The sequence below is a fragment of the Pan paniscus genome, chromosome 3 (assembly GCF_029289425.2).
Source record: "Pan paniscus chromosome 3, NHGRI_mPanPan1-v2.0_pri, whole genome shotgun sequence".
Classification (NCBI taxonomy): domain Eukaryota; kingdom Metazoa; phylum Chordata; class Mammalia; order Primates; family Hominidae; genus Pan; species Pan paniscus.
This window is the reverse complement of record NC_073252.2, coordinates 151612723-151635583: the sequence shown is the minus strand read 5'-3', so window position 1 is coordinate 151635583 and position 22861 is coordinate 151612723. Positions and strand designations below refer to the sequence as shown.

Below are 22861 nucleotides of genomic sequence, written 5' to 3'. Positions count from 1 at the left end.
GCCTGAAAATGGGGAAGCAGCTTTGGAACTGTGTAATTGGGCAGAGGCTGGAAGAGTTTGAAGGAACAGGCTAGAAACAGCTGGTCTTGCTGTAATGGAGTATTAAAGGCAAGTCTAGTGAGGGCTCAGAAGAAGAAAAGAACTATAGAGAAAGGCTGAAACTTTTTAGCGATCACTTAAGTGGTCATGGTCAGAATGTTGGTAGAAATATGAACAATAGAAGCCATTATCCTGAGGTCTTAGACAGAAAATGAGGAACAAGGTATCGGAAACTGAAGTAACGGCCATCCTCATTATAAAGTCACAAAGAACTTGGCTTAACTGTGTCCATGCTGGAGGGCTTTATGGAAGGCAGAGTTAAGAGCAATGAACCAGGATATCTGGTGAAAGAAATTTCTAAGCAATATATTGAAGGACCTGCATGGCTTCTTTTAACTGCATATAGTAAAATGAAAGAAGAGATAAATGATTTAAAGATGGAATTTATAAGTAAAAGAGAAACAATATAAAATTTGGAAAACTCACAGCCTGGCTACGTAAAGAATAAAAAGACTTGCAGTACAGCCAAGTGACCCTTTGATAAAGGGGATTAACACAGCTAGAAGGAAGCCAGGTGCAAGTAATCAAGACAACAGGAAAATGACCCTGAAGGCATTTCAGTGACCTTCAAGGATGCCCCTCCCATCACAAGCCCAGAGCTCTAGGAGAGTAGAATGGTTTGGGGTGACTCCCCATTGTACCCTACACAAGACCAGTGAGCAGGGCCACCTCAGGACTCTGCTCCTTGAATTCCAGCATCATTCTCCTTGGCTGCTTCAGCTGTGGCTCCAGGGAGCCCAGGTGCAGCTCAACCTGTGGCTCTGGAAGGTACAATCTATAAACTTTGGTGGCGCTAATTCTGTAGGCACATGCTGTGAGGCCATGGCAGCCTCCACTTAGATTTCAAAGGATGTTGCAGACAACCAGAGGGCCTAAGCAAAAACTTGTCTTGGGGCAGAGCTGCCACAGAGAGTGCCTAGGAGGACAATGCCAAGCAGAAGTGTGGAGTCACAGCCATAGCAGAGAGTCCTCACTAGGCCTAGGGGAGCCCTTCGGGGTGGGGATGCCCCCAAGTCCCAGAACTACACAACTACCAGCATGCAACTCCAGCCTAGGAGAGCTATGGGCATGCAGCATGCAACTCCAGCCTAGGAGAGCTATGGGCATGCAGCATGCAACTCCAGCCTAGGAGAGCTATGGACATGAGATTCCAACCTGTGAGAGTTGTGTGGGCCAAGCCTAGCAAAGCCATGGGGGCAAGGCTGTTCCTGAGGCCTCAAGGTTCCAAACCCTACCTCACTATGCCCAGAAAGTAGGACATGGAGTCAAAGAAGATTATCCTCAAGTTTTAGGATTTAGTATTGTTTACCTTGTTAAGTTTTAGACTCGCTTGGGGCCTGTTACTCCTTTCTTCTTGCCTATTTCTCCCTTTTGGAATGGGAATGTCTATCCTCTGCCTGACCTGTCATTGTATTTTGGAAGAAGAGAACTTGTTAATTTCACAGGCTCACAGCTAGAGGGGAATTTGCCTCAGGATGAATTGTGCCTTGAGTCTCATCCATATCTGATTTAGATGAGACACTGGACTTTTACCAGAACAAGTTAAGACTTTGGGGCAATTGGGATGAAATGAATATATTTTATGTGTGAGAAAAACATGACTTTGGAGCCAGAGCAGAATGCTGTGGTTTGAGAGTGTCCCCAAAGTTCATGTGTTGGAAACATAATACTCAATGCAACAGTGTTGGGAGGTGGGGCCTAATGAGAAGCAATTAGGTCATGAGGGCTCTGCCTTCATGAATGGACTAATGCCTTTATTGCAGGAGTAGGTTCCTTATAAAAGGATGAGTTTCTCTCTCTCATTTTCTCTGGCCCTCTGGTCTTATGCCATGAAATGATACAGCAAGATGGCCCTCACCAGATGCCAGCCATTCAATCTTGGACTTCTGAGCCTCCAGAACTGTGAGAAATAAATTTCTTTTCATTGTAAATTACTCAATCTGTCATATTCTAGTATAGCAGCACAAAATGGACTAAGACACTGTCTAATGTTGTTTCATTAGTAGTAAACTATCTTGGCATTAATGGTTTGCATATCCATGGAAATGTGTTCATGCACACACTGCACTGACCTCAGCAACATGGAGCAAGATTTCGTTTTCACAGACCAATCTCATTCAAGCATGTTCACCACCAGAGCCAGAGAGTCATACTGTGGGCCTTGTTGGGCCTGAGACCTTGCCATCACAATGTTTAGAGTAGTATTTCTCAATGGTTAGAGCAAGGTGCATCAGAATCATCTAGAGAGCTTGTTAAATCAAGTTCCCGGGTCCTGTCTGTAGAGTTTCAGATTCAACAGGGACCCAAGAATTTGCATGTCTAACAAGTTCCCTCATGGTGCTGGTAATGTTGAAGCTGCTGGTCCTGGAACCACACTTTAAAATCCTCTGGTTTAGATTCAAACATGGACTAAATGGAGAAGTGTTGCAAAGGGAAAAGGTCCTCAGTTAACACTCTACATGGTTCTGGGTCTTGGAATGGCCATTATAGAGCCTGAGGGACTCAACTTGCCTGCAACATATGAAGTGTTGACTTAGACCAATATATTATTTTATTATTACCTGTCATAGAATTTATTTCCTATACAGTACAGGGTCTAAAGGAATTCTTTTGAGTTCTGTATTACATTTAAGTTTAGGCAATTTTGAACATTTTCTTTAGAAAGGGGAATCTCATTTTATTGTTATAAAGCAAATGTATCCATTTTCTGCCATGTCACCGTTGTCTTATCAATTATAATAAACACGCTATATATTGCACTTGGATAATGTTTTTAAGTGAATGAAACTAGAATCAAACCTCACTAGTTCTTCACTCATATCAAAGAAAAGTTCTTTAAATATATCTAACTATGGTTTCCTTATCTGCAAAATGGAAGTATCTAAGATAAAATTTCTAGAGTCCTCATGTAGGAAGAAACCTGGATTCATAAGGAATCAGTTCATAGCCTTATGCATTCTTTCTTTAAAATTAATCATTATCTCTAAATTGATGTAGAAAAAAATGTTCTTTTTCCATAGTAACACAGGTGTGGATTTTGCATAGGAAGCCCCCGACCTTGAAAGGAAACAATGCTCCAGGAGCCCTTGACTCGCACTGTGTCACACCACTCCTGCAACATTTTCGTTTGATGATTTTTTTTTTCTTTAAGACGGAGTTTTGCTCTTGTTGCCCAGGCTGAAGTGCAATGGCGCGATCTCGGCTCACTGCAACCTCCATCTCCCGGGTTCAAGTGATTCTCCAGCCTCAGCCTCCCGAGTAGCTGAGATTACAGGCGCCCACCACCACACCTGGCTAATTTTGTATTTTTTAGTAGAGATGGGGTTTCACCATGTTGGCCAGGCTGGTCTGAAACTCCTGACCTCTGGTGATCCACCCGCCTTGGCCTCCCAAAGTGCTGGGATTACAGGTATGAGCCACTGCGCCTGGCCAGATTTGGTGATTTTTGAGGTGGCATATGCACAAAGACCATCCTTATTTTATATTTGAAGCAGCTGCTCTTGTGTCAACTCTTGGAGGGGGTGTGTCACTGCACCAGTAAGTGTAAGTGTGGCACTTACACACTGGCTCTACCTGGCCAGAGACAGACCTGCCTATGCCTCAGAATCCCCTTTAAGGACTTGTGGCCATTGAAGGGTCTGACCTTAGATGACTCAGGCTACACTGGACTAGGTGGACACCCCGGACCCTGACCTCTGTTGGTTAGCTGGAGTCATCTGAGTTGTGTCCTGTTGCTAACTGCACAAGCTGTGCTACCTGCAGTGCCTCTCCAGGGACTTGCTTTTGACTGCCACCTCCCCCTGACTCCTTTAGTCACCCCACTTTTGCTCTCTAAGTTTGCTATGTCTACGTCCCTCTGTCACACAGCTCCTATGTTTTATGGCTACCCAGTGGGGCTCTGTAGTCCTAAGGATCACCTTGGAGGTGACCAGGTGCCTGTTATCATGCCTCTCATGATGATAATGATCATGGTGATCCTGTCTAGCACTTTGACAAAGCCAGGAGCCTGCATAAAGTTGCCCCCACCATAGTCAAGGACAGATTCAGGTCTCATGGTGCCTTGAGACTCTGCTGGGTTAGCTCATAGACTTTGTTGGTCTCTGGAATATATTCTACTTCTTTGCACATCAATCCATCTAATTATTGGTATTGTCCCAAAGGAACAGGTTGAGTAGCCCCATTCCCCTGCATGTCTCTATTGAGGGGCTACTCAATCTGTGGCTCAAGATGAGAGGCCAGGCTCTCCCATGCTGCAGCTTTGACTTTGCCCCATGCTTTGCATTCCTTCTTGGGGATTCACCTCCAGAGTGGTCATCAGAGCACAGCCATTTCAGGCACTCTTGGTGACGTCTGCAACCATTTGAGCTTGAAATTGTTCCGAGAGTACCACTAGCTTATTCTAACACTGGTTTCCAGCTTTCTTATACTTGGGTGAACAATATCAAAAAAAACCACGGCCTAATACACTACTGAATTTAAAGTCTTTGGGATGGAATTTGACAGACATGTGTCCATAAATGCTGACCTAAATTGCCCTATCATCCAGAGAGAAGCTAGCTTTTAATTGTTTTTCTTGGCATGTATAAGACTAGCTACTGAGAGCTTTGAACATGTTCATAAGATTCACAACGTTGCTGGCTCTTTTCTACAAGGGGCTACATAGTGAAATTTATCTCCATGACTTGATATTGTAACCTCTATCAATATTAGGAACATATTAATATATATTATAATTACTATAATACTCATAATAATTATACGTAAAATTACTATATATAAATTACTATTATTATTACAGCTATGATAAGTGCTTTCTGTACATTACCTCAGTTACCTTGAGAGGTGATTATTTTTTATCCCCTTTGTGAAATATAGTTCAGAGAAATTAAAAACCTTGGCCAAGGGCATATAACTAATTAGTTGCAGAGAGGCTAGAATCCAACCTCACTAGTTATTTGCTCTCATATCAAGAACAAGCTCATTAAATATCTCTGAATTTCTAGTACAGTGGCTGATCCATAGTAAGTGTTCAGTACTATTAGTTGACTCCGAAAGCATCCAATAGATACTGTTTGTTTATAACGTTTGTGCAAACGTAATCATATGCTGTAAAAGCAGTTTGCTAATAAAAGAATCCTTTTCTGGACACTTTTGTAAAGCTAGAGAGAATGCTCAACCATTGATTTACATCCTCTATGAGGAGATAATGAATTGTTTTTTTTTCAAAGCAGTACATCTGCTTATACTGCCTTGCCACCCCCTTCTATTCTGCCTGAATTTTTTTTTTTTTTTTGGAACAGAATCTCACTCTGTCACCCAGGTGGAGTGCAGTGGCATGATCTCGGCTCACTGCAACCTCTGCCTCCCAGGTTCAAGAGATTCTCCTGCCTCAGCCTCCTGAGTAGCTGGGATTACAGGTGCCTGACACTGCGCCCAGCTAATTTTTTTATTTTAGTAGAGACGGGGTTTCACTATGTTGGCCAGGCTGGTTTCAAACTCCTGACCTCAGGTGATCCGCCTGCCTTGGCTGGCCTCCCAAGGTGCTGGGATTACGGGCGTGAGCCACCATGCCCAGCTATTCAGTCTCATGCTTTTTCTGAGGACATTTTCCTGGGCTGATTTTGTGAGATATAGTAGGTTGGTGCAAAAGTGATTGTGGTTTTTCCCATTACTTTTAATAGCAAAAACAACAATTACTTTTGCACCAACCGAATGTGGCAGGATGGTGAAAGGAAAGAGTACTGGCTTAGAAGTGGGAAGATTCTAGCTACTCATTTAACCACAAGGAGCCTTTGTTTCCTAATATTTAAAATGATGAAATTTTAAAAAATAGGAAGGACTTCTGGTTTCAGCTCCAACATATAAAAAGCTTGGAAGTCAGCACTTTTATCTTACAACAAGAAAAAAACGGACCAAACTGATTATCAATGGCTTTTCTTGGACCTGTCAGAGAATTGAGGTCACAGGGAAAACCACCACCTCAAAATCTAGAGAGACAGATGAATGCAGGAAATCACAGCTGAGATCTCCTTCCTGAAAGCAGAAGCGACAATGCCATATCAAATGTAGTAACTCTGAAGGATTGCTGGAAGCAGTGCATAGAGTAGTGTGAGAGTGAGAAACTCCTGGGAGCCACAGTCAGGGACCCCACATTTTGTTTAGGTTTTACCTCCAGCTACCCCACCGGGGTCTGACAATGAAAACCCAAGAAGTGCTCTCATGCTTCCAGCAGGGGAGGGGAAAAGTGACCACTTTGAAGCAGATCCAGAATGTTCTCCATAACAAGGCCTACCACAGCAAGGGAAAAGATTGATCAGAGCCTCATCCAATATGAGGGGAGAGAAATAACCCAACTCCAGCTCCCTCTAGCCTTCCTGTGTCACCTAAGGGGAAACAAAATAGTTGAGAAACACTTGTAAAGGCCACCCCAGGGACACAGGCCTAAAAGAGACTTAACCATATGATAACAGAATGCTCCCACTATCCTTACACCCTGCCACCACATCAACAGGTGTCCAGTGTAATAGCCAAAAGTTAGAGCTGAAAGAGCTGCAAGGCTTACACTCTATATAAGAAGGAATGTTTAGGGAAACCCAAAGACAACCGCAGAGACAGAAACAAGGACACTAGTGGAAATTGAAGCCTTTGACACCTACAACTACAGCAAACATTAAACACAGCCCAACTCCTAGCCAAATTAATACAAAACCTCACACTAAAGGCCTGTTTATCTCAGCTTCTATTACTCAATACATCATGTCTGCTTTTCAACCAAATATTACAAATCATGCTAGAAGGAGGAAAAAAACACAGTCTGAAGAGATAAAGAACCAGACTCAGATATGGGAGAGATTTTGGAATTATCAGACCAGGAATTTAAAATAATTATGATTAAAAAGTCAAACTCACAGAAGTAGAGTAGAATGGTGGCTACCAGAGGCTGTAGAGGGGTGGGTAGATGGGGAAAGAAGACATATTGGTAAACAAGTACAAAGTTTCAGTTAGATATGAGGAATAAATTCTGGTATTCTATTGCACAGCATGGTGACTGTAGTTAACATAAACATATTGAATGTCCCAAAATAGCTAAGAGAGGATTTTTAAATGTTCTCACTGCAAAAAAATGATAAATATTTAAGGTGATAGATATGCTAATTAGCCTGATTTGATCATTTCACAATGTATACATGTACAGAAACATCACATTGTACTTCATAAATATATACAATTATTATTTTTCAATTAAAAATAAAATAAAACTTAAAATAATGATGGCTAATATGCTTAGATCTCTAATGGAAAAAGTAGACAACATCCAAGCATAGATGGATAATGTAATCAGAGAAGTGGAAACTTACAAAGAACCTTTTAAAATGCTAAAAATAAAACAAAAAAAAAATCGTACCAGAAAGGAAGAATGTCTTGAATGGCCTCATCAATAGATTGGACAAAGCTGAGGAAGGAATTAGTGAGCTTGAAGATAATGTCAGTAGAAACTTCCCAAAATGAGATGCAAAGAGAAAAAAAGAGTGAAAAGAAAATAGAACAGGATATCTAAGAACTATGGAACATTTTCAAAAAATATAACATACACATACTGGAATACCAAAAGGAGAAGAAGAGATAATGGAACTGAAAAAATATTTGAAATAATAATGACCAATAATTTTTCAAGATTAAGGAGACACCAAACCACAAATCCAAGAAACTCAGAGAACACCAAGTAGGGTAAATACCAAGAAATCTATACCTGGGTATATCAAATTCACACTACGGAAAGCCAAAGATGAAGGAAAACCTTAAAAGCAGCCAGAGAGGGGAAAAACAAACTATGCAAACAAGAAGAAAGTGAAGTAAAATATTTAAAGTATTGAAAGAAAAAATCCCAGCAGTCTAGGATTCTACATCCAGAGAAATTCACTTCAAAGTGAAAGAGAAATAAAGACTTTATCAGACAAACAAAAAATGAGGAATTCATTACCAGTAGTTCTGACCTGTAAGAAGTGTTTTTTAAAAGTTCTTCAGAAAGAAGTAAAGTGATTTAGGCCAGAAACTCAGATAATCTACATAAAGAAAGAAAGAATGTCAGAGAAAGAATAAATAGAGATAAAATAAAACTTTTTCTTTCTTTCTTTCTTTTATTTTTTATTTTGAGACAGAGTCTCGCTCTGTCACTGGAGTACAATGGCGTGATCTCGGCTCACTGTACCCGTCGCCTCCTGGGTTCAAGCAATTCTCCTGCCTCAGCCTCCCAAGTAGCTAGGATTACAGGCGCCTGCCCCAACACCCAGCTAATTTTTGTATTTCGTAGAGACAAGGTTTCACCATGTTGGTCAGGCTGGTCTCAAACTCCTGACCTCATGATCCACCCACCTCAGTCTCCCAAAGTGCTGGGATTACTGGCATGAGCCACCACACCCGGCCCTATTTCTTATTCTTAATTCCTCTAATAGATTAATTGTTCAAAGTAAACATAGGAACAGTGTATTGGGTGATTATGTTATATGGATAACTGAAATGAATGATAGCAGTATTATAAGAAATCGGAGGGAGGAATTGTGATTTCTGTTATAAGGTACCTATAATACCAACAAAGCTGTAAGTGTTATTTGAGAATGGACTTGGATTAGTTATGGATGTATTTTGCAACTCTAGAGAAACCACTAGAAATAATTGTAAAGGAGTATAATTGATATACTAATAGAGGAGAGAAAATGGAATCTCATAAAATACCCAGTTAAAACCAGAGAAGGCAGAGAGAGAGGGAGAAAGATGCAAGGAACAAGTGCAACAAATAGAAAATAGTTACATACATGGTAGATATTAATCCAACTATATCAATAATCACTTCAAATGTGAATGGTCTAAATATAAAAATTAAAATACAAAGATTTTCAGAGTGGATTAGTTTACAAAAACAAGATGCAGTTATTTGTTGTTACAGATATATCAACAGTAAAGATTTGGAAAAAGATATTCCATACTAACACTAATCAAAAGAAAGCTGGACCAGCTATATTAATTTCAGACAAAGTGGACTTCAGAACAAGGAAAATTATCAGGGATAAGAAAGGGCATTTGGCTTGGCACAGTGGCTCATGCCTGTAATTCCAGCACTTTGAGAGCCCAAGGTAGGAGGATTGTTTGAGCCAAGAGCTCGAGACCAGCTTGGGCAACAAAGTGACACCCTATCTCTACCAAAAAAAAAAAAAAAATTAGCCAGATGTAGCGGCATGCACCTGTAGTTCCAGCTACTTGGAGGCTGAGGAGAGAGGATCGCTTGAGCCTAGGAGTTCAAAACCAGCTTGGGTAACATGATGAAACCCCATCTCTATAAATAATTTAAAAATTAGCCAGGCATAGTGGCATGCTCCTGTAGTCCCAGCTACTCCAGAGGCTGAGATGGGAAAATGGCTTGAGCCCAGGAGGTCAATGCTGCAGTGAGCCATGATCTCTCCACTGCACTCCAGCCTGGGCAGCGGAGTGAGACTCTGCCTCAAAAAAAGAAAGAAAGAAAGGGCATTACATAATGATAAAGGGGTCAGTTATTTAAGAAGAAATTCTTAATATGTATGCATCTAACAAAAGAGCATCAAAATATATGAAACAAAAACTGATAGAACTGCAAAGAGAAATCAACAAATTGACCATTATAGTTAAAGATTTTAATACATCTTTTAGTAGTTGATAGATCAAGCAGGCATAAAATTAGTAAGGACATAATTGACTGAACAGTTCCATTCATCAGCTTGCTGTAAATGATATTTATAGAATACTTCATCCAACAACAACAGAGTATATATTCTTCTTGACATCACATGGAACATTCACCAAAATACACTACATTCTGAGCCATAAAACACTCCAAAATAAATTTAAAAGAATAGAAATTATACAACCTATGCTCTCAAACCACAATGAATTAAACTAGAAATTAATAACAGAAAGCATGGAAAATTCCAAAAATATTTTCAGATTAAATAACATAATACTAAATAACACATGGGTCAAAGAAGAAACTCCAGAGAAATTTTAAAATAATTTAAATGAAAATGAAAATGCAACTTATCAAAATTTCTGGGATGCAGCAAAAGCAGTGCTTAGAGGAAAATTCATACCATTGAATGCATATATTAGAAAAGTCTAAAATCAATAATCTAAAAATCCACCTGAGGAAACTAGAAAAGGAAGGGTAATTTATGCCTACAACAAACAGAAAATAAATAATATAAATTTTGGCAAAAACTGATGAAATTAAAAATAGGAAATCAGTAGAGGAAACACAATGAAACCAAAAGTTGGTTCTTTGAAAAGATCAATAAATCTGATAAACCTCTAGCCAGACTAACCAAGAAAAAAAAAAGAGAAAACACAAATTACTAATATTATAAAAGAAAATTGGGCTAGGCTTAGTGACTCACACCTGTCATCCCAGCACTTGGGAGGCTGAGGTGGGAGGATCACTTGAGGCCAAGAGTTCAAGACCAGCCTGGGCAACATAATGAGACCCCATCTCTACAAAAAATTTGAAAATTAGCCAGGCATCATGGCACGTGCCTGTAGTCCTAGCTACTCAGGAGGCTGAGGCAGGAGGATTGCTTAAGCCCAGGAGTTGGAGGTACAGTGAGCTATGGTTGTGCCACTGCATTCCAGCCTGGGTCACAGAGTGAGGCCCTGTCTCCCTGAAAAAAGAGAAAAGAAAACGAGATCATCATTACTAATCCCATGGACATAAAAAGAAAAGGCTACAAACAATTCTATGCACACAAATTTGGATAAATTAGATAAGGTGGGCTAATTCTTTGAAAGACACAAACTATACCAAAACTCGCACAAGGAGAAATAGATGAACTGAATAGGCCTATATCAATTTAAAATTTCAATCAATAATTAATAACCTTCCAAAAAAGAAAGCACCAAGCCCAGGTAGTTTCACTGGTAAATTCTACCAAACATTTAAAGAAGAAATGATACCAGTTCTCTACAATCTCTCCCAGAAAATAGAAACAGAGGGAGTACTTGCAAATTCATTCATTGAGGCCAGCATCACTCTCATAAAAAAACCAGAAAGACAAAGTTGGAGGACTGACACTGCCCAATTTCAAGACTTACCATATGAAGACATTACAAGAAAAGGAAACTGTAGACCAAAATCTCTCAAAAACATAAATCCAAAAATCCTCATCAAAATATTAGCAGATCAAATCCAACAATGTATAAAATGAATTATACACCACAATCAAGTGAGATTTATTCCAGATATGAAAGGCTGACTGAACAATTAAAAATCAATTTATGTAAATAATCACATCAAGAGGCTAAAGAAGAAAGTCCTGTGATCATATCAATAGATGTAGCAGGAGCATTTGGCAAGGTCTAGCATGCATTCATGTAAAACTCTCAGCAAACTAGGAATAAAAGGGAATTTCCCAACTTGATAAAGAGTGCCTACAGAAAGCCTACAACTAACATACTTAATGGTGAGAAACTGGATGATTTCCCTGTAAGATAAGGAAGAAGGAAAGAATGTCCTGTCTCACCACTCCTATTCAACATTGTACAGGAAGTCCTTGCTAGTGCAGCAAGATAGGAAATAAAAGGTATGCAGATTAGAAAGAAAAATTAAAACCATCTTACATGATTGTCTATATGGAAAATCTCAAAGATTCAACATAAACTCATGGAAATAATAAGTGATTATAGCAAGGTTGGAAGATACAAAGTAAATATACAAAAGTCAATTGTTACCAGTAATGAACCATTAGAATTTGAAATTAAAACACAATACCATTTACAGTTGCACCAAAAAAATATAAATACTTAGTCATAAATCTATCAAAATATGTACAGGATCTATACAGTGAAAAGAGATATAAATTAATGGAAAGATTATTCCATATTCATAGATTCGAAGATTCAATATCAATATGTCCAGTCTTCCTGACTTGATCTATAGATCTATAGATTAAACACAATCTCAACTAAAATCTCAGCAAGGTACTTTGTGTATGTCAACAAACTGATTCTACAGTTCATGTGGAAAAGCAAAAGACCCGCAATAGACAACACAACACTGAAAGACAAAGTTGGAGGACTGACACTGCCCAATTTCAAGACTTACTGTAAAGCTACAGTAATAAATATAGCATGGTACTGGTGAAAGAATAGACACATAGGTCAATGGAACAGAATAGAGAGCCCACAAATAGACCCCCAAACAAATATAGTCAACTGATCCATGACAAAGGACAAAGGCAATTCAATAGAGAAAGGATAGTCTTTCCAACAAATGGTTGTGGAACAACTGGATTTTCATATGCCAAAAAAAAAAAAATAGACACAGACACAGAACATACAATACACCTTTTAGAAAAATTAATTCGAAATGAATCTTGGGCCTAAATGAAAAATGCAAAACTGTAAGACTTTGAGAAGATAACATAGGAAAAAAATCTAGATTTACTTGTATTTGATGGTGGATTTTTAGATATGGTACCAAAAGCATGATCCATGAGAGAAAATATAAATAAGGTAGATTTTATTGAAATTAAAAACTGCTATGGAAAAGATACTGTTAAGAGAATGAGGCCAGGCATGGTGGCTCAAGCCTGTAATCCCTGCACTTTGGGAGGCCGAGGCGGGCAGATCACTAGGTCAGGAGATCAAGACCATCGTGGCTAACACGGTGAAACTCCGTCTCTACTAAAAAATACAAAAAATTAGCTGGGTGTGGTGTCGGGTGCCTGTAGTCCCAGGTACTCGGGAGGCTGAGGCAGGAGAATGGCGTGAACCCAGGAGGCGGAGCTTGCAGTGAGCCGAGATCACGCCACTGCACTCCAGCCTGGGCGACAGAGCGGGACAACATCTCAAAAAAAAAAAAAAAAAAAAGAGAGAGAATGAAAAAACAAGCCAGACTTGGAGAAAATATTTGCAAACACATATATCTGATAAAGGACTTGTATCCAAAATATACTTAAAACTCAACCACGAGAAAACAACTCATTAAAAATGGCAAAAGATCTGGATTAACTTATGTAATTAATTACACATGTAATTAATTAATTCCTACTAAGGAAAACTTACAGATGGTAAATATGCATATGAAAAGGAGCTCATCATCTCATCATGTGTCATTAGAGAATTAAGGCAATAATAAGATAACACTACACACCTATTAGAATAGCTAAAATTCGAAAAACTGACAATACCAAATACTGATGACAATGTGGAGTAGCAGGAACTCTTGTTGTTGGGAATGCAAATAATGGTAAAGCTATTTTTGAAGGCTGTTTGGCAGTCTCCCACAAAGCTAAACATAGGCTTACTATATAATCACTCTACCGGGTATTTACCCAGTTAAATTGAAAACCTACATTCACACAAAAACCTGCATGCAAATATTTACAGCACCTTTATTCATAATTGCACAAAACTGGTAGCAACCAAGATATCCTTTAAAAGCTGGATAAATAAACTGTGGTACATTCATGCAATGGAATACTATTCAATAATAAAAAGAAATAAGCTATTGTGTCATGAAAAGACATGGATGAACTTTGGTGAAACAAGTCATAGTGAAACAAACCAATGTGAAAAAGCTACATACTATATGGTTTCAATTATATGACATTCTGAAAACCACAGAACTATAGAGACAGCAAAACAATCAGTGGTTTGAGGGGAAGAGAGGAAAATAAATAGGTCAGGAATTTTGGAGTAGTAAAATTAATTTGTGTAATATTGTATTTGTGGGTACAATATATTATGCATTTGTCAAATGTCACAGAGCTGTACAGCACAAAAACCAGACTTCAAAATAGGAACATTTTTAAGAATCATTTAGGAGGTTGGGGGATTCCAGGGAGAAATGCAGACTGTGCAAGGGGATCTAACTGCATTAAAAATATGGAAAACTACCTCACTGAAGGGTAGAGAGGGGAAAAGTATCGTCCCCTCTTTAAGTAACTTTGGAAATGTGCAGAGTCTGTAAGATGAAGGCAATAGGAACTGCAAAAAAGCACTGTATTCCACTTGATAAAATTGTTCCCCGTGGGGATACAAATTAACAATTATCATACCGCTGTGTATGTACACAGGAATTGAACAATTAAGTAAATAGCAGCTAGTGGGAGCCAGGTTACTTACTGTTGGAATGGGAGTTTACAGAAAAGCAAGGGATGGAAGTTAGAAAAAAAGTAGGAAGTGCACTTATAGTAATATGTGTAAAAGCTTTGTACACTGAATGTATTATTATTTATGCATATTATTTTTACCCTGAAGGTATTATTCATTATAAAGGATTATTATTTTCACATTCTTTCATGCATAATTCAGATCATGTACTTAAAGAGGACACAGACTAATTCAAAAAGCTCAGAATATTTTCAGATACAACTTATTAACAAGTATGCCCGTCTTCTGACGTGGTCTTTTAAATTTGTCTAGATAGATTATGTCCTGTGGTCTGTAGGAGCTGTGTACATCAGAGCAGCTTATTATAAATACCTAAAGCAAAAGAAATGGTTTATTTAGAAAATAAAGTATAGAAATATGATGTTAACTGCTCCTATGTGATGTCAAAAGTGGAAAGAAGGTGGGAAATTCTTATTTTATGTGGGATACTCCTAAATACCTGGATGTTTTCAAATAGTCGCATTTTTAGCACAGCATAGTCCAAGCATCTGGGTATTTGAATTTTTCCCTTTCCAGCTGGTAATCTTGGTATGTTATAGACGTAGGCAAAGCCTCAAAGTTAAATCGTTTCCAAATGCTTTGAACAGCATTTAACTAGAAATAAAATTTCATTCAACATCACCCTCTCCACCTTCTTTTATGTGCAGTTACTTTCCATATCTGCAGCAAGCAGACAGAAGAGTGCCAAAAAAAAATCCTTCTCTGACTTCACAAATCAGTAGAAGGCCTGATGACTACATGCCCAGAACTTGGGTTTCAGACACACTATTAACTTGCCTCAATACAGTGCAAATAATTTTCCAGATTGAAGCATTGCTCTATTTAAATCAACCTTCCTGCCTATTAATAGCTGTGAAATACTAGAAAATATTACTGGGCCAATAAAGCATTGTGTCTGCTCAAATCTTTTTAAAATGAGGCAAGACACAAATACTTACATACTTAAATACATATGTACATAACATTGCAGAATCTCCTTTAAAAGTTTAAATAACAAAATCAGCCATCTAGATTGATGTGGAGATTAAAAAAAGTGAACCAACTGAATTTCTAAGGAACCTTTGTATGCCAATATTCCATTTCCATATTTTCTTCTTCTTCTTTGTTTTTTGTTTTTTGTTTTTGTTTTTTTTTTTGAGACAGAGTCTTGCTCTGTTACCCAGGCTGTAGTACAGTGGCAGGATGTCGGCTCACTGCAACCTCCGCTTCCCAGGTTCAAACAACTCTCACGCTTCAGCCACCCAAGTAGCTGGGATTCCAGGCGTGTGCCACCTCGCCCAGCTAATTTTTGTATTTTTAGTAGAGATGGGGTTTCACCATGTTGCCCAGGCTGGTCTCAAACTTCTGGCCTCAAGGGATCCACCCATCTCGGCCTCCCAAAGTCCTCAGATTACAGGCATGAGTCACCACGTGCCAACCCATACTTTCTTCCTACTTGCTTTATATTCACACTCTCCTTCATTGTCTTTTACTAATAGCAGCATTGTTTCCTGGGTATTTTTTTATGATAATTTTCTGCTTACCTCTGAGCACACCACTGCCCTGCCTCCACCATCCCACCACCCTCCACACACAAATGATTGCAGATAGTTTGGGATTTGCAGTGCAGAGGAAATTAACACACATAATTTATTTATTTTTTTCTTTTTTTCCTTGTTTCCTTGTTTCCTTCCTTCCTTCCTCCCTCCCTCTCTCTCTCTCTCTTTCTTTCTTTCTCTTTCCTTCTTTCTTTTAATATTGCACGGCCCATTCATCATTCTGTACAATTAGCCAAATGAAAGGTATCTTTGTTTTGGCTTGATCTGTAATTCTTTTCAGATTCATTATGTGCATGGCAACACAAAAAAACCATGGTACTTTTGGGCAGCATCTGATTCATCAGGAAATTCCTCCTGCTATGATATGTGGTTGGGGAGAACGTGAGTGATGTGATCCAGATGCATGAGCCACCCGTTGCCAGTAGTGCAGATGTGTTTTACACACACATGCCCAGATGGTGACCCCTGTGGCATTATTAATGAGTTCCAGATGCCAGGCTTCCTTCTTTGCATGTATGTGCCTCGATTTCATGTATTTCATGTGTTTATTTATGAGGGACAGCATTCCTACATTTCATATATGGCAGTTACTATTTAAAATGAGAACTTTTAACTGCTCTGGAAATTGATAAAGAATCTTTTAAATTGATATGAAATGTGTCTCTCATTTCAAAATGACTAGCCATGCAATCATTGAATTCACAGAGCAAATTACTGAACTTTCCCTTCATATATTGAGAAAATATGGTGCTGGGTTACATTTTAAAGATAGTTAAGAAATAAAATATTTGCATACATAATACATTCTAATGATTTTTTGCTTTCTTTTCCTTTTTGATCTCCAAAGCCTATTTTTAAAAGTACAATGTCTGTACATTGAACATTGTTACTCACTATTAATTAAATCTAGGCATCAAGAGAAATTTGACATCTTCTAGAAATTGTTCATACTTATGGATCTACAGGAAGAGAACTGGTTTTATTAAAATATAGTCCAGCTGTAGCTCCAAACTATCATGGATTGTAACTCCATGGATTAGAAGAAATTGATTAGTCTTATATTTTGGCTTAGATCTAAAGTATAAAATATAAGAGCATAGTAGTTCCACTGAATTAAAATGAACCAACTCAAGTTTTTATTTTAAAAAACTCCAGTATTTTATGGGGAAATATAAAAATGAATCAAATTCTTAAAATAGAAAGAGGAAAAATGCAAATGACAGATGACCAGACTTTGAAAGATGAAGTTCATGTCCATTTCCTTCTTTACTACCAGAAGTAATGATCTTTTAAGTCAGCAAATGTATAATTTATGATAAAGAACTATCTCCAAAATCAGCTACAGAAAATAAATGACCAATATGCTGATAAGATTTTTGTTAAGGTGCTACACACTTTTTTTTTTTTAAGACAGGGTCTAACTCTGTCACCCAGTGCAGTGTCATGATCTCAACTCACTGCAGCCTTGACCTCAAGGGCTCAGGTGGTCCTCCCACCTCAGCCTTCTGAGTAGCTGGGACTACAGGCACATACCACCATGCCTGGCTAATTTTTGTAGAGACAGGGTTTGGCCATGTTGCCCAGGCTGGTCTCAAGCTCCTGAGCTCAAGAAATCCATCCACCCCAGCCTCCCAAACTGCTGGGATTACAGGCATGAGCCACCACACCAGGCCATGGTGCTGCATACTTTTACTGTCAATAGCAGAGGGTCAAAGTTGGTGAATGCTTAAGTAAGCACATCTTGAGTCTTGGTTACTTAGCATATGGTTTCGGGTCCTCTTGAAAACTATTCTACTTCCTTAAGTAAAGCTTGTTTTTCCTATTTGTGTATGTGTATTTATCTCAATTACATAAATGTGCTAACTCATTCATTTTCCACACCCACAAAGTAGGACGGAAATTTAAAGCAGTTATCTGATAAATGGAGGCAAGATTAAAGAGTGGATTTTTTTCCCTGAAAGTATTCCTTGAAGTTAAAAAAACAAAAATTGAAGTTATAGGATTTGTTCCCGAACTCCTCAGATACTCACCTCAGACTTGCTCCGTGTGTGTTTTTGTTCAAGTGCATATCTATGATAACAACTCTAGGGTTCTCTGAAAGAAGATTCAGAGCAATTCTAAGAAGACTTCAGATCATTTATGAGGATGGAGCAATCAAAGGAGAATGGTGAGCCTGGGAAATGTCTTCTTATCTGACATTGAAAGAAGAATGGCTGTGGTCTTGCCTTTCTCATTTCTATCTTGAAGTCCTGTCCAAGAGCTTTGGTCATTGACCTTAGACTATTATCACCAAGACCTGTTTAAAGGATCCAACAATATATCCATAGACTCTTTTGTTCTAAGCCTCCCTTTTCTATTGCGAAGATTGAGAAGGTAAAGAAAACAAATGGCAGCAGCCTTTTTAATACTCAGGATGATGAATATGCAATAAGCAAGCTCTAACCACTCTTCCCACATTGCTGGCAGACTTCATTAACTGATTATAAGACTCTACCACTAAACAAGGATCCAGGCTCAGAATCCTCAACAGAGCGCTGCAGGCTACCACTAAAAATTAGTTAACGTACACCCTTGAGACAAAACCCTCTTTGCCGTTCCCCTTATGTTCATTCTGAGCAAATAAGAGGTGTTTAATCTGAATGCGAGAAAACATGAAAGACCAAAGGACATTGCTATTGATTAAAGCTGTCTGCTTTTCCCAAGAGGGGTGACTAGCTGGTACTAGGCCTGCTTCGAGGAGTAGGAGTGTAGCTATGGTAACCATATCACATCAGTGACCCACAGACAGTCAGTTCACTCTGCCCTGCTCCCTGACCTATGGGAATGGGACCAGATTAAAGGACCCTCTGAAGGCTACTTGGACTCAGGTCAATGGCATAGATCACAAAGGGTTTATGCACCAAACGAACAGGAAAGCTTGCAGAGTGCCCTGGGACTGCAGGCAGAAGACATCCCAGGGGCTTCTCTGAAACTCTGACCTCCACTTCCTCCTTTGACATTGCTGTCACTTTCGTATGGGTACATGACAGTAACAAAGCCCCTGGGCTCTGTGTAGTGCAGTATGGTTTTCAGAGTGCTTTCCATTCCTGATCTCGTTTGATCCCCGCCTCAGTGAGTGCAGGGAAGCAGTGCAAGCATCCGTACCCCCAATTATACAACTAAAGTGAGGCTCCCTTGTCCAAAATCACATCTCTATGGAGGCCCCAAAGGCCTTTAATCTAAAATTGTCAGATGAAAGGAAGTGACAGAGGGCGGGTATTTTGGATTGTTTCCCATTGGAATTTTCAGATAATTGTGCCCATACTCCCCATAGCCTGGCCTGTCTAGGGAAGCTTACAGTTTGATGGTGAACCAGTTGCATGGTACAGACATGATGGTGAAGGTGGTTCTCCCAGAGATGCTTCAGACTCATTTAATAGTGGAGATGCCATTCAGGCACTTGGTCATTGAAAGAGACTTCCTGTTCATTTCTCTGACAGCTGGTGACCTTGTTGCAGATGTGGGTTGTCCCCTTATATTTCACGATAAAATTATACTGGTGGCGGTTTCTGTCTATGTGGGGGATGTTCTCCGTTATTACCAGTTACATCCTCTTCAGAGCTACCCGAAAACCCCTCTCAGGAAGGACACCACGGTATGTATTCCATACATTCCTTCCCCAGGAGCCCCTTTATTTTAAATATTACAAAGCATATTTTATTGCCATTTTCCTGGGTTGGGGAGTGGGGGGGTTACATTTCTTTTACGTGTCTTTTACCTTTGGTAGCAAAACAATTGAGAAATTAGCTACACTGGTCTTAGTTTGTCTTCATTATTTAATGGCAATTCAGATATGCATGTAAAATTTATTACTTCAAATATTAGCTAGTGAAATGCAGAAGAAAGAAGTGAAACTATTGTTTAAAATTTCTAGAGCATTATTTGCAAGTTTATTTTTACCTCAGCATTTTTCTTTATTCCACTATAAGTTGTGTCACACATTTTAAAATAGAGCAAGAGTTGAAAGTTGTGTTTCAACCTGAAAACATGTAATAAATCATAAGTCATGGACAACTTATTACTCTAATAACAAATGATGGTTTAATATTCCAATGGTCACTTTAATTACCATTGTCAGCCTCCAAAGATTTGTATAACTCCATTGTATCATTCACAAATCCTTCCAAAGTGCTTATCATCACATACTGCGCCCACAGGCTTGCTTTTGCCCTCCCTGTTCTGTGGATAAAATCCATATCCTCATCATGATAAAACTGGAATGAGATAAAGTGTGTAAAATGTAAAATAGTGATAAAACAATGCTAAATTTGACCTTTTGGAAGAATAAATCATAAGCTTCAGTGAAATACTTTTATGATTATTTAGACATTTGTCTTCGTCCTCTAAAAAAGTAGGAAACACGTATATCAACTTTTCCTTCAAGTTAGGAGAAGGAAAAATATCCAATGAGAAATCAGATAAATAAATGTGATGATAAAAATGGATATCCAAATACATGAATTCATGTTATGAGTATTTTAGTTCAGTTCCACTAAACTAAAGAGGAAGAGGTCTGGGTGGTGGTAGGAGACCTTATAAACTGGCCAATTTGGGATCTTGGACAGCCCTTGTAGTGTCTGGCTTATCAATCGGTAAAGTGAATGTATGGTACCTTTCTCCTTAGAAAATATTCTAAGTTATTTAAGATTTGTGAAAGTGCTCTGAGTTTGGGATGAATCAAAATGTGCTTGTTTTCATCCCCTGGATATAATCTATGTTGTATTTCCATGAGAATGGTTCGCCTATCCACTGTAGAATGAATTACCCTATCTAAAGGCAGTGTCTTTGTGCACATCAGTTCGTGCAATGCAGAGGAACTTTATTACAAGAAATACCCAAATTCTGCCTCATTACCCTTTATGGCTTGCATATGTCCGCTCTCTTTCCCATGCCCAAAGCATGTCCTCTCAGCTTCTTCCTGCCCGCACAACTCCAAGCCCTAGAGGATAGTCTGAGAGTCAAGAGGCTCCACTGACTTTATAAAGCAAACTCAGCTGCCATTTGAAGAGACATCAGTGAGCAAGGTGAAGTAGGGCCTCTTCTAGAAGAGCAGTCAGGATGGAGCTCCTGTACATAAGAGGCAATAGGCCCCAGAATTACCATGGATCTTTGCTTAATTATTGTATTACAGGTGAGTCACATTTTAACTATCTTCCATTTGGAAGCAGAGGATTTCATTACAGGCTAGGGGAGCTGGATGAAGAAATCAGCATTGCTGTAGAAGGCAGACCCATGAGCAGTGGTCTCCAGCACCAGCAGTTCAAAGCCTACTGTTTCTCTTTGAGAGCACATCAAGCTCTTGTTTCAGGATGGGGTGCCCAAAGAAGGGGAAGTGAGTTTCCTCTCAACTACAGTTGGTTTGTCTGGCAAGCAGCGAAGTTCGGGGTCAAAAATAAGCCACACATGCGATGGCTCACGCCTGTAATCCCAGCACTTTGGGAGGCTGAGGTGGGTGGATCACCTGAGGTCAGGAGTTTGAGACCAGCCTGGCCAACATGGTGAAGTCCTGTCTCAACTAAAAATACAAAAAGTAGCTGGGTGTGGTGGCAGGTGCTTGTAATCCCAGCTACTCGGGAGGCTGAGGCAGGAGAATCACTTGAACCCAGAGGCAAAGGTTGCAGTGAGCCAGGGTCATGCCACTGCACTCCAGCCTGGGCAACAGAGCAAGACTCCACCTCAAAAACAAAACAAAACAAAACAAAACACACACACACACATACACACACTAGCCACAAAGAGCTGGGCTTGATCACATCGAATCCAGCCCAAGGCCAAGCTTTCCTTTTGGAGGCTGCTCTGAAGCAGTTAAACAATCTCCTATCTGGCTTATCTGCCTTACAGTGTAAGTCTGGGTAGCAAGGAAGTTCTGGACTCTACTGTTCCTGAAAATAGGTACCCGCAATAAGCAGGAAAATGGCAGGAGAAGTGGGGCTTGAGATTTGGAAAACCGAACACATCCATAACAGTGATATGACATATTGAGCATTTAGTGTGCCAAGTCAATAAACATCAATACATTAGCTCACACAACCTTCAGAACAACTTTAGGAGCTAGTGTTATCCTCATGTTATAAATTAGGCAATCATAGGAAGGAATGCCAAGTAAATTGACCAAAGTCCCATGGGCAGTAAGCAGCAAAGCCTTGGATCAGACCAAAGAACTACTTGGCTGCAAAGCTCCTGCTCCCAAAAGCATGCTATGGCTTCATTAATTCAACAAACCGCTTTGCACAGAGAAACCCTGCAGTTTAAAGGTTATTAGTCCTAGAACATCTCTAATGCTGGCGGAAGTTTGAGAGAGGCCCCTTAAGGCAGGGAAATGGGTCACCAGTGTGTGTGGAGTTCAAGGAACCATATTCTGGTACTGGCAGGTGTTGGGGGCCTAGTAGAGGGGACCCTCTCAGAGCTTGCCTGTTTCTCCACCATCACCACTTTTAGCAACATAAACTTCCACCTTGATCTGGCTGCCCTGAGCAATGATCTAAACTGCTCAGTACTGACAAATGAAAAGAACCCATGGCTCAAGAGTCACTGTGGCAGAAAGACGCCAAAAGCCTTCTCTGGCTTCCTTTCGAGGCCACACAGCCTCACAGTAATTTCAGCCAACTTCTGCAGCCCATGCAAGTTTCTGTCTCCACGTAACTCACCCCTGCCCACTCCCCCACGCAGTTCACCCCGCCCACTCCCCCACACAGCTCACCCCTGCCCGCTCCCCCACGTAGCTCACCTCTGCCTGGTCCCCCACATAGCTCACCCCTGCCTACTCCCCCCTGGGGCAGGATCACACCTGGTGGAGTAGGTGGCAGCACAGACAGCCCTTGAATATCAGTTGCTTCAGGTGCAGAAGGTGGTTCACCATAGAAGTGATGTATATGACAACTCATTTCAGGAGCTAGCCCACAACCCATTTAAACCATGATGTTCAGAAGGTCCCTTCTGACTGGAACTCAGTGAAATAGAGCACCTATTAAAATCATATTGAAACCTTATGC

At 39.7% G+C, this 22861-nt stretch overlaps 1 protein-coding gene across 4 annotated transcripts in view; it reads left to right on the top strand.

Moving 5' to 3' along the window:
- Positions 1 to 22861, top strand: part of RNF175 (ring finger protein 175) — a 49792-nt gene that overhangs the window by 12463 nt on the left and 14468 nt on the right. For all 4 annotated transcript variants that reach the window (XM_034959303.3, XM_034959300.3, XM_034959299.3 and 1 more), the window contains one exon: positions 19310 to 19464. In XM_034959303.3, coding sequence (XP_034815194.1) covers positions 19310 to 19464 — 155 coding nt within the window. The remainder of the gene's footprint in view (positions 1 to 19309; positions 19465 to 22861) is intronic.